The sequence below is a fragment of the Metopolophium dirhodum genome, chromosome 7 (genome assembly GCF_019925205.1).
Source record: "Metopolophium dirhodum isolate CAU chromosome 7, ASM1992520v1, whole genome shotgun sequence".
NCBI lineage: Eukaryota > Metazoa > Arthropoda > Insecta > Hemiptera > Aphididae > Metopolophium > Metopolophium dirhodum.
In genome coordinates, this window is record NC_083566.1 from 28,455,359 (window position 1) to 28,469,081 (window position 13,723).

Sequence of the window (13,723 nt, forward strand, 5' to 3'; positions counted from 1 at the left end):
TATAATTGTTTGTATTGCGATTTATTTGAAAATTTCAATCACTGCGACTAGCGCATGTAATTTTAATATCATATCAGATTCAGTTAATACGTTTGTACATTCAAAACAATCGGTTAAGTAAATATTCGGAGTTTTCGATGTTAAACCTATTCATATAGTATATTATATATTATATTATATACACCGTTGATTTTACATCGTTTTCCAGTCATATTTTTGGCGTTAACGAAAAGATTTGTTGAGTTGGTTTATAAGGTAATACATACATGACCATTTTTTATCTATCGTCAGTTATTTCGTTTAACCATTTTGGCTCTTTACATAATATGGATTCGGACATTCGGGGATAATGCCGGACGGTATATACATACGATTGTTCCGCTATAGGTATTTACGGCCCATATCAAACTGGACCAAATCGAAAATAATATCCTATAAGTGAATGTGAAAAAGGTCAAAACTGAAAAGAACAAAATCGGCATAATTTACACGCATGTGCATACACTATACCTATAGCAGGTAGTATCTATAGGAACACTCGAACTTGTGTCAACGTTCAAAACATTTTATACGTGCATAAAACATTATACCTAGTATGTTATAATACAATGGACCAAAATAAAGGAAAAGCCAGGAATATGCCAGGAATCGATCAGGTGAATTTTTCATTGACTTTCTCAAAGAATAGCCGCATGCTGGGCCTACATACATTTGATGAAGAACTATGTTGGCAACTACATCTAAAAAATTAAAAAGCGAAAGATTATCAACAATGAAAATTATCATTATAGCATAATAATAGGTAATTATAGGAAACAATAGATACTTGCGGGGTCGGGGATCAGATATTAAAAATCTCACTATAATATACAAATAACTATTCATTTCCTAAATCGACTGCGGAGTCATTAATTTATAATTTAGCAAAAAAAAATATTTTGAATATTACTAACCCAATCCATAATCAAGGTATATACATTTAGCAACTGGAGCTTTTAGGACAAAAGGTCCGTATAAAAATATTTTGTGCAATGCAGGAGAGCCTCCATTTAAATTAAGATGACAAAATTGCATAGGTACTAAATTAATATATAGCGAAAATTAAAAATATACCCGAAAGTATCTTCAAAACTTTACTGCGCACGCCTTTGGCCTTTGCCTGCCAAACTATTCAACAACAGACGCACAATTTTAGAAAACTTAAAAAGTACCAATGAAAAGTATAGTTATAACTCATAAACTACTCGTCCAAAATTCGATTTTTATATACCTTGATATCTCAGTAATTAAAAAAAAAATTCTGCTCTGGAATAAGGAATTGAAAATTCATGTTGCAAGTACAATAATATTAAACAACGGTGATAAGGATACAAAAATACAGTAAAATATATTGCTTTTTGATTTAATTTTATTTCACGACTTAAAATCATGTAAAATAAATATTTTCAAAAACATTAATGTCTTTCGAATTGATGAGTGTCTTACTACGTTAAATGGATCAACCACTCATATTTTTCGTATACCTGGTACGAGCTAAGCTCTGCAGTCGGTATAGGTACGTATCAATTCTTATATTGTTATTGTTATTATTATATTATCTATAAATATATATTTTTTTAAGCTATCAACTGCATGGTCATTAGCTGGTATTTACTTTCTTGGGAGGGGGTGGGAGAGATTACAATTGATTTGTTAACACGTATGTACTGGGCGAGGATTCGTCAATAAAAAGGTCTCACTTATTATATTATAGTACATATATAATAATTGTATTATAATGTTATTGAATTATGCTGAAAAATATTTATAAATAGAATTCAAAAAAATATGACTTGCAATAAAACCTATTTTGAGTTTTGGCATGTATACACTACACGTGTTTTCGCTCATAAATATTACCTTAAATTATAAATACTATAAATGTAAGGAAAATAGGATTTTCCTATTTGCTTATTCATATTGCGTATAACACAAAATCTAAAGAAAGTTTTGTTTAAGAAAAAAAACTATTTCTCAATGCAAATATTTTGCATGCATATTATATTTACATATTATATATTTGAGATTTTGCATCTTTATTTAAATGATTCTTGACTTCTCGGGGTTAAACCACGATCGATAGTTAAGAATCACGACAATGAGCATTACAAATTACAATGTTCAAAAGTGAAAGACAGAAAAACTTACAACAACTCGATCACGTATTATGTACGAGATTATAATAATAATTTGTACCAAAGATCAGATATCAGACATAGGAAGTTGAATATTTTTTCATAATGTTTTCCCATGGTCTGGAACTGTTTTTTTTTTTTTTTTTTAACACAAATTTAATCTACTTTACGTGCAAACTGCAGGGACATTAACGGTTGAAATTGAATAACACTATTTGCTTAAATTGTATGCGATTAATCGTAAATTATAAACTAATAATCCACAAAACACCGGTTGCCAATTAATACCTCTCACGTTCACGTATAACTACCCTATTTTTTAGTTTTGAGTACGTATACCGATATGCGGTACAATTGTACAAATACGGGGACACAGCCATATCATAGATATGTATACTTGTATACAATGTACCACCGTACCAGCCTAGTGCCTATACACAACATATAGTATTATAATAATTATGTAACACAAATAGCCGGTACCTACCTATCCATACGTAATCGATGGGCGTTTCGATATGAATGGTCTCTGGCACAAGTGGATTAGTCGGCAAGTCTATCGTCGAACCGAGTTGCGTGCACACCGATAAGTGAAGAATGGATGGTGTGTTTCTGTAATTTTGGACAAAACAAATTTCCGGGCGATTACAATAATAATACCTACCTAATAACTATCTATAGTACCTATCATAGTAATTAATAATTAAGGTGTAATTATACTATAGTATAGTGTTGCGTGCGCTTTGCCAGAGATCCAGCAACCTAGAAGCTGGTGTTTTTCTTTTAAATAAACAATAGAAGACAGTATGTATTTTCAACAGTAGGTAAATGTAAATTATTACAAAATAATGTATTGTACAAGTCGTGTGTGTGTGTGTGTGTGTGTGTGTGTGTGTGTGTGTGTGTGAGTGGCGTGAAAGTGCTGACACGGGATTGGTAGAGTGGAGTCCCAAATAATTGGGTGAATATTGGGGCTAGGTAAATTGAGTCCGAGTAATAATATAATTTTATTTTTCGAAAAAATAATTTATAAATAATGACTATATACAAAACAATGTAAAGTCTCTACAGTCTACATTCAATGTGTAGTTACCAATGAGTGATTAGGTACGATTGCCGATAGTGTTTGGAAACAAGCATTAAATGCACATTAAATTTATGCATAAAATACGTATTAAAGAATAAATAGCAATAGAAAAATAATCGCTTAAAAATATATACTAAAAAATGTAAAACTCGTGCAACACGATTTGGCCAACGCTTTTGTTTTTTACGTATAATATGCAAAATAAATTTGTCAAATGTCACTATATGTAAGAAGCCATATTTTTGGTAGTTTGGTACGATTTCAGTATTTGTAAAATTAATTAAATATATTCCACACATCTTTTTATATTATTAACATGATTGCAACTAATGATCGATTATAACGTCTTATTGTCTTTCAATAAAATGCTATTGTGTTTTCAGCAATTATCTTGAGCTTCCGGTGATTTAAACTTAGTAAAGTTCATAGGAATTTGTTACCCCTAACGGTGCATAATAGAATTTATATAGGAACAACATTGAATTGAATATTCTGATATAGAATATTATTTTTCTAAATTGTGTTGCAATATATTATGACTTATGAGTTATGAGTATATTAGCCATAAAATATAGTTTCATAGATTGTGAATAAGTGATATATATATATAATGTTTTATTTATTACAAGTGCACGTATGCAGTTATATTCCGTATAGTAATATTTTGGATCACTAATAACATTTCAATTTTCATTATTTTATCGATTAATAATATTTTTAATTTAAATGCCTAAATAAACATTTCAGTTTTCACAAACTTATTGTACCTGTGCAAATATATTTATAAGAAAAAAAATGCAAGTACAATATGGGAGAGATATAAACTCTTTTGAATATTTGTGGTCCACTGAAATTTTCTCGATTACTCGACGGAAAATCCTCGTATATGTTTTGTATTCCATTTGTATGATACCTTACAATATAGTTTTGTATAGGTTAGGGGTTAGGTTAATAAGGCGGCCCTTATTATAGGTATAATGGATAATATAACATATTAACTATAATTTATCTTCTTACTTTGTTTTTGAACCTCGTCTTAATTGATAATCTGTTTTAATTATGCTCTGACTATAACTAAGTGGACTATAAAACGGATTATATAGTATAAAGAAGAAAGTTATACTAAAGTGCAGTTGTTGTTTCTTACAAATAAGCTTGAATTCTGAAAATAAACCAAAAATATACAATATTTTACTTATTAATACGATGTCGGCGTTAAATCTGTTATAAATTATTTACGCTAAAAAAGTGTTCTTGTGCTGGACGTAAGGTGTTTTAAATACTTAAATAATTAGGTAATATAAATGTATATTTAAAAAAAAAACTAGGTTTACATAGGACATAGAATCAACTTAAAATTATTTGTAATGAACTACATTCACACCTTCCATTCACTACCAAATGGAAAAATTATTTACACTTTTATGTACCTATAATATGATGAATTTTTTCTGGTTTGTTCAAATCCTGCAATATTCAAATGAAAAAATTGTTTTTAGTTCATATTTAGTTCAGTTATAAGTCCAATATACATTTACGATTTACGGTTTTAATCTAAATAGGTAACTGATCATAAAATTATATTTTATGTACAGCATATGACGTATATAATATGTAATTATAATATTGAAAATATAATATGATCCCGTGCACTTCGTTGCCCGTATAAAATGACAATTCTTATAAAAATTACGATTGTTTAACTCGTCTTGAGTGTAGCTCCGCTGCAGTAAGTGCAACTCGGCCACCTTGGTAGGCAATGTGCAAAAACTCGTTTTGATGTACGTTTGTACCTTATCCACCCGATTAACCAATAAAATAATAAATGCTAATTTATACTAATTATTTCTTCTATAACCAATAGCAATCATTTATAAACAAAAATGTCCATCGTAAATCTCAAAATCCCTGTTTGAGCACCTACCGGGTCCAATTATGAGCCTAACCATACCGGAAACCACTCAAACACACACAAACATTCATTTTTACATTTTTACATTTAGATATTTTGAGCTGGATACACGTTTTTTCGTTTCTGACATATTTTTAATAAGATTTATCATTGACATAGTTACTTATTAACAAAAAAATATTTATGACTCAAAGATTTTCTTTGTAGGGGAAAAATATCGAGAAGAGCGTTATGGATTTGGATACTGGGTTTACCCATTTTATTGTTTGTAAAAATAAATAAAATATATAAGTACCTATATATTACTTTTACCATCAAAATAAACATATACCAAAAACTTAATAATGTAATCTATGACTGAATGACTATAATATTAATTATAATACCGTTGATATATTTATATTGCCTTTTTAATATTTTTATAATAAATTCATTTCATAGAGATAGATACTTATTATTATTGATAATATTGAAATAATCAATTTTTAAAACATTCGAGTTTTGAATGAATAAGAATAATTCATAGTACCTACCAAAAACATATCAAATTATTTGATTAATATTTTGATTAATGGCTTCCAAACTTTGTGGGAGGTAATATACAATTTATTAATCCAATAAAGAACACACTGCTCACTCGTTGTAGATATCGTTTGTAATATTTTAAATTTTTAATACTATTTCTACGTAGCTATACTCCAGAATAGTAAATTATTTTATTTTATTATTTATTAAATTAATTAAGTGAAATAAAGTTAAAATTATGACTAATGTCAAATTAAGTTACGTAACTAAACACATTTACTCACTTGCGTTGACACCAATAGAATTTTAAAAATGTAGGTAGATGGTATTGACAATTATCAATTATTAGCAATAATGTGTAGGTATAGGCGCTCTCAACCTGTTGGCGCTTATAAAGACAATATAGGTAACATAAATAAATAACAAACTTGTTAAGTAAACAATTGCACAATTTATTCAATCCGCAACGGGAAAACAATTAAATATTATAAATAGTTAAAAAATAATCATTTGTTGTTACGATTGGTTAATTTTTAGAGTTACAATAAGTGTCTCAATGGTATTCATTAATTACTCAATATGTTATAAGTTTAATATAATTACACGTTACATAAAAAAATATATCGAAGAAGTAAATAATACAATATTGGCACTTGTAAATGTATAATTTTAATGTAAATTTATTAACCATCCGTATATAGAGATTATATACATTAAAATAAATATATATATAAAAAAAAATTACAATAAATAACAATATTGAACCGCTGGATCGCAATTAATATGAACGGTGACACAGTATTACGATTTTTTTCATTACTTTTTTTCCGTTATAATGGCACTTGAATATCATAATAAGTGTATAATATTATATCCCCTGTAGGTACATATTTTGTACAGGCAAAAGTATTGATTTTGTCTGTATAGTGAATCATAATATTATACATGTATATAAATTACGCGTTCGAAAACTAATCTGATATTTTTATAAAATGAAAAACTTTCTACTTTTGCTAGAAAAACAGAAAAACGAGTAGGTAGAATACAAATTCAAAGGCAACAAAAAAAAAAGATAATATGTAAAAATAATAATACTTAATTTTTTAAAAATTAAAAAAAAAACACTAGACAGGATTAATTAAGAGATTAATCAACGTTTTGATTAAATGAAATAATAATTATAAATATCGATTACGGGGTTAAACACCAATTATGCGTATACATGTTTTTTTATATGTTTGTTCCGGTGCATGCAGGTCTTCAGAGCCGGAACGGTTCCCGGGAATCCGGTTTGGAGTCCCTTCGCTTCGTTTCGGACGCATTCGACGGCCTTCGCGACAGACCGGAAGACGACAATGGCGTGGCGGCCAACGGAGACTGCAACCTGTGCGCAGAGAAGACAAAAGTAAAACAACATTATTTTTAAGCAGACGGGTGGACGAACACAATGACGATTAACACCATGCGACACGAGACAAGGCCACTTATATGCAAACTGTTACATGAATTATGCACATAATGCACGACATACGCACGAGGTATATGGCATAATAGTATTATGCTATGGTATGGACAACACAATAGACATAAAATAAATATAACACTATGTAACAAAGGTGGAAATTAGGGAAAAGAGAGTCCGATCTTTGGAGGGCTCCAGCACGATTGTTTCGTCTCACAAAACTGACATCGAGACAACAATTTTGTTCAGAATATGTTGTAGAGTTTGAGATTTTTTAAAATTATTATAATATGCTGGTTGGTTATGTTTGTATTAGAATCATATAGCGATACAATTTTGTATCAGGAAATTTAAGATCGAGCTATTAAATAATTGTTACTTTTTATTAAACGAGAAGTCGTAAGTTACATGAAATATCTAAATTTAATATTCACACAACTCGTCGTTATAACAAACTTTACTTTCATAACAATATAATATGTAATTATTCTGTAATTAGTATAACAATTAATAGACGAATATTAATTTATTAATAATAATTTATTAGGCATTAGTCATTGTAAATATTTTCGTGTCGTTTTTAAATTTTAGTAAAAAGACAAGCAGTAAATAATATATTTATAAATTATATCAATTGATTACCGGTAAGTAATTAAACTGATATAATATGTCATACTGAGGGTCTGGAAATTTTGATTAATGTGAGCACCCCTTGAAATTCCGTCTATGAGATGTAATATGATAACATTGATAACGTGTTGGTCATTTGAAACGTTTAAGTGCGGAATTTGAAAATTGAGCCAATAATATTATATTTGTGAGCCATATAAATCCTCGAAATACCACATCTTAAGTTCTGAACGTTACAAACAAATAATAATAGACACCTATGTTGGTTCAATAATCTAATAATGTAAATATGGTCATTAAAATATTGAATATGGTTCGCAATTGGAAATTAAAAACTAATGAGTTGATTTTTAAAAATAAAAAGAGCATTATACGACTTAATATTTTAAGATATATTATAGATGTAGGTACTTATTACGTTTACGTATATATATGCATACAAACAAACATACAAGAAACACAGACAAAAATGAGATTGGTAGACAAGTAACTAGGAAACACATATTGCAGGAAATAAATAGGCATGCAGTTTGCATTTTAGTAGGCAAACATGGCGATAAGCGGTTGAACTAGACAATAATATTTTATGTTGGAAAGGTGCACAGAGTGATTCATATAACTTGCAATAACTCTACATTTTGTCAGATAATTGTAGTAATTTTAAAAAAAATAAGTTTTTATACCGATTTAAGTCGTCATGTTTTAATGGTTTTTTAATTTTTAACAATTAATATTTTATCTATTAAAGTTTTTCTTTTGTATACATTCAATTTAAGGTGAAGAAAATATCAGTAGCGTAATAGCATAATTAACATAGTGCAATATACGATACACTCGTACAAGCTTTAAATGGTTACAACAAACTAAATATTTTAACATTAAGTATTTAGGGTATAGGGTCTGTAATTCAAAACATGAATTTTAAAAAAAACTAGAGTATATATAATAAACGGTGTATATAAAAACCATTATTTTCAAGAAAATAAATGTCTAGCAGGTTAAATGGATTACTCTGTATAGTATACAAAATTGTACATGCATTCGTACATATTTGTCAGTAGTGCAAGATAGCGTGCAAGATAAAACGATAATACGTTAAAAATAATACACAGAAATTGATCAAGAAAAGCATTGACGGGGTAACACACAACGAAAACGGAAACGGGTATACAGTAATATAATATAATACGACGCAAGTGGCACAATATTATATGTTTTGACTGTTGTTGCGCATTACCCAGCAGACGGAGACGACGAAAAGGACGGCGACGACGAAAGGGGCGGCGAAGATGAAGACGTGGGCACTGTCGCCGAGGAACACTGATTTTCCGCGAGAACGGGTATTTTCGAACCCGGGTGATGGTTACGGCTGCACAACCGTCCGAGAAACAAATAATATTATTAATTTGTGTGTACGCATAAATCGAATCGAAAACACGCGTCTAACGAATGAACCCACACCGTCCGCCATGCATTCCACGACGTTTATAAGTCACGAACCCGGGTCAATGTATCATTCGATGTTTCAAGAAATTGTGACAACTTAAATAATATCTCAAACATTTGACCACTGATAAAATTTCGTCACGACCGATTTGGATTACCAAGTCAGGTAATGGTACCATTATATGTACTTTGTAAGCAGAGTTTTCCAAAATGAAAACGATCGTGTGCATAATACATATAAATAGAGTGTGGCTGAAAAGACCGGTCTGATTTAAATTGATCGAATAAAATATATATAAATATCATGTTGCACTGCAAGGCATTATAGTTGATGGGAAATATTTGATCGGACGGATAAATGTTATTCAGCTAACTGTTCAAATGTGCATTAATTCGTATATCGTATACACACGGGAGAGATAAAAGGCAGTAGTCCTACAATAGTCTCGTAGGTGTACAAAACACTTACCTATCAGAAAATATTTTATTATAAATATGTTTTGGGCCTGCAGGATATACGATAAAATGTTGATTTTTCGAAAGGTTTACGTTGTCATCATGATTACTTATTGAAAAAAACCTATTTTTGATTCATAGATTTTCCCTGTAGAGGAATAGAGTGTGTTATGGTTGTTTTTTTCTTTGAATCATTTAAACTTGCAGCATTTTTACACATTATAATACGCGATTAGTGATCGTAAAATCGACCACAGTCAACGATTATGATATGAGTAACATTTTACTTTATCCATCACCGATTGTATTGTATACAAAACGTGCTCATTAGAGAGTGTTCATAAAATACTACTTATATTTGAAGCCTTGAAGATATATAATTACTGAATTACTTAAAATGTTAAAAATGTTAGTTACCTAGAGCTTGAATTAGACAACGTAGGTATACTCGACGACCTGTGCATTGACAGGGACCTGCATGAAATGGATAAATAACAGTAACGTGGTTAGTCAGAGTTAGGCGAGTTAATAATATTATAAAAAAGTTAATAATTATTATGATGATGATATCAATGAATGATAAATTATCGTAATAACTAATAATTAATATTATATAATTCATCGGTATGTATTACATATTTTTGAAAAATGTGTTCATTTCCGAAAAAAATATAAACAAAAACTATTTTCAGAAGAGCTATTATATAACCGAACGATATGTATATAATATAGAGTAAATATGTATTATTATAAATATATATGTATGTATTACCTGGAAGACGATGACGGCGATTGGCTGGTCAGCGCTGACGGCGAGCGCACCCCCCTGCCGGTAGTGTTGGTCTGTCCGTTGAGCGTAGACTTGCGGGTGGCGGACGTCGAAGAAGGCGTCTTGCCGGGCGTAAGTCTTGGTATGCGACTTGGCGTGGTCGAATCTAAAACACGATGAATGTACACGTTTTACTATGGAAATATATATTTATTACGTACTGTATACTGTATATTATGATACATAGCAATATTTTGTATAATCACAATTATAATAAATTGTAACAAAGGTATAGTTAAAGCTAACATAATTAACAAATAATAATAATAAATTATAATAGATTTACTATGGTTTTGTTACACATTACGAAATCATTTTAAAGTTAAAACTATTGGAGGAATTTACCACGAATTTCTGACATACCACTCACGCATCACTTCGATCACAAAAACTTTAAACACTTTCAATAATGGACATATGGACACACGACATTGGTGTACCTAAATGGCCTATCCATAACGCCGTGTGATGATAATTTAACGTAATGCATTAACGTAATGCATAGATAATTAATATGATATAGAAACCTAAGTCATCAGAAACATACGAAATTATTCACTAAAGAAAAATTGACTCCGTTAAGTATAATATTACAATACTTTATAACGCTTATCGTGAGCTATTAAAAACTAAAAAGAACTATTATACACATGTCCATAAGTACTATTTCACCAACGGTTAGTTACGGTAACACAAGGAGAAAAAAAAGTCTAAGTAGGTACTTCAACAAATGAAAAAATATTTAGTTTTTTTTTTTTTAATGAATAGATCATATAAATGGTGTATACAAGTACGGGTATAATTTTATAACGAAAAATAATAGTAAATAAACAATTACCGGTACTGTCCAGAGACAGGTTGGATCCGTGACGGCTGGGTGGCTTGCTTCCCGGACGACTCTGGGGCCTGCTAGCCGGTCTGCTAGCCGGTCGGCTGGCCGGCAGACTTCCAGTGAGCCCGACGTTTGACTTCCTGACAGTCGGCGTGGATGGTTTCCGGACGACTGAAGTCCTTGAGTGCGGCGATGATTCGTTGTCGCTAAGCGAATCTGGAGTGCCGGCTGTGCGATTCACACCCATCTTGCCCATCGGCACGCTCCTGGAACTCCGTTCACGCACCTGATATACACACATTTCCAGCGTTAATAAAAACCACGAACACGGCACACGGCGACTCATCGAATATAATAATTATATTAATAATTAAGATAGTAATAATAATAATAATAATAATAATAATAATAATAATAATGTGTATACATATAATTATTATAGAAAGGTACGTATAGCGGCGGTGGCGATAAAACTATATCAAATTATACTGATCAGTGGCGTGACGAGCGTCATCAATATAATAAATAGGTATTTATGAAATAAAGTTAGTCACTAGTTTTTGATCATCTCTTCATTTCTTCCTATAAACAGTGCGCAAATCACTTGGACCCATCTAACTCTGTGAAATCGAAGATCTTATAAAAATATATATTATTTTATAAGCTGCAGCCTAAGTACGCTGCTTGTTACGATTTTTTTTTATAAAATGGTATAAGAATAATTTTATATTCCAAAAATAAACATTATGTATAAATGTACGCTTAGAATTCAAATATTCAATGACACGTTTAAATGCTAAGATAATTTCTAGATTTTTAAAAGATTTTGTCAAAATAATTAATAAACTCAAAATTAATTGACTGAGTTAGCGTATTTTTCTACCGTTAGATTTTTTCGAATTTATACAGTTGACCAATGACGATTATTGCATACCTAGTGAGTATTGGTTTGCTCCTCCGCTACTATACACCACCGAACAATACCGAAATAATTATATAATAATATAACATCGATGAGGGCCGCCACCGCCGCCCAATAGCACTAAAATAAATATTTATAAAAATAAAAATAAAACATAAAAAAAAAATTGAAAAAACGCTAGAGTGCAGTTTTTTCTTTTTTTTGACAATTTACCCAAAAAGTGTTGATTTGCCTGCTGGGGCCCATCGCAAGAGGATACGAACACGGCAAGGACTCTCGTTGTCTTAAACTCTCGAATATTGGCATCAACTCTCTCATAAACTCTTCGGCTGTTTAATTTTTAAAACACATATATTTACTATCGATCATCGACACATTCTCATCATGCTCTCCCCCGAAGTGCCTCGACGTAGCCAAAGAGTATCATCTCGTATATTAATTAATAATTATATGTTATTATGATACGATTGACAAATATACGATCACAATATGCAGAAGGAAATCATCAGTTTTTTTTATTAAAATAACCCTTGAGAACTTATTCATAAATAATATTATATATGATTTTCGTTTCTTTTCCACACCTCGCTATATATATTTGTAGTATACAAAAATATGCACTCAATACAAACCACAAGCCGACAGTTTAGAAGTAGAGCTCACGCCATATATCTATATATATATATATATATCTGTGTGTGTAATAATATAACTTATACGGAACTTACGTATTATCCGTACTACATGGTTCGTTCGAAAAATGACCGGACTTATACACTTATACATGCGTATTTTCTTTGGACTGCCTCTATTTTTTCATATATGTATATATTAATTTACTAATAAAATAATATAAAATATTGGAGTGAGACATGGTTTTGTTTATATTTAAATGGATGGAGATAGTGTGTGAAAATGTATGGTGTAAAATCTGATAACTTCTATGTTTTTTCTGAATTCAAAACTAGATGATCTTTTATAATTTTAACCTTTCTGTTTGCAGTTTTTTAATGTCCCAATTTATTGCCAGTTTCCTATTTTTATAGATAATATCAAGCTTTTATTATTTTTTTTCCTATCTACGCATTTGCCTGATAGCTTGAATCTCTAGGAAGATAATAATTCTATGGATTATTGAGCAGGTAAGTTGGGTCTTTATTTTTTAACATATCGAAATTTCATACTAAAACTTATTCAAGAACTTGTAACCATATAGTCTCTTGAATTATCTCATTGATGGAATTTATGAAAATTAGTATAAGAATAAGGTGGTTGATCTTGGCACAAAAAATGTAGAAATATTATGGGGATTAGTGAAGTGGCGCAACTAAGTCCACAAACCGACAAACCTCATTCGACCACACATTGAATAATATTTGGCAGAATTATGTTATGTTGCAGCAAAATCACATAAATTCAAACCAATTTGATTCGATTTTGAAACATTA

The 13,723-nt window shown here is 30.3% G+C and overlaps 1 protein-coding gene across 23 annotated transcripts in view; it reads right to left on the reverse strand.

The window, feature by feature from the left end:
* Positions 1–6,126: 6,126 nt before the first annotated feature.
* LOC132948024 (dystonin) overlaps positions 6,127–13,723 on the reverse strand; it is a 75,939-nt gene continuing 68,342 nt past the window's right edge. For 18 of the 23 annotated variants that reach the window (XM_061018269.1, XM_061018278.1, XM_061018276.1 and 15 more), the window contains 5 exons: positions 11,360–11,639; positions 10,465–10,627; positions 10,110–10,166; positions 9,028–9,159; positions 6,127–7,082 (listed from right to left, as the gene is read on the reverse strand). In XM_061018269.1, the coding sequence (XP_060874252.1) occupies positions 6,959–7,082; positions 9,028–9,159; positions 10,110–10,166; positions 10,465–10,627; positions 11,360–11,639 (756 nt within the window). In that variant the 3' untranslated portion in view covers positions 6,127–6,958. Of the gene's footprint in view, positions 7,083–9,027; positions 9,160–10,109; positions 10,167–10,464; positions 10,628–11,359; positions 11,640–12,488; positions 12,605–13,723 lie in introns of all 23 variants that reach the window. The other 5 variants (XM_061018286.1, XM_061018277.1, XM_061018272.1 and 2 more) reach the window with 4 other exon arrangements.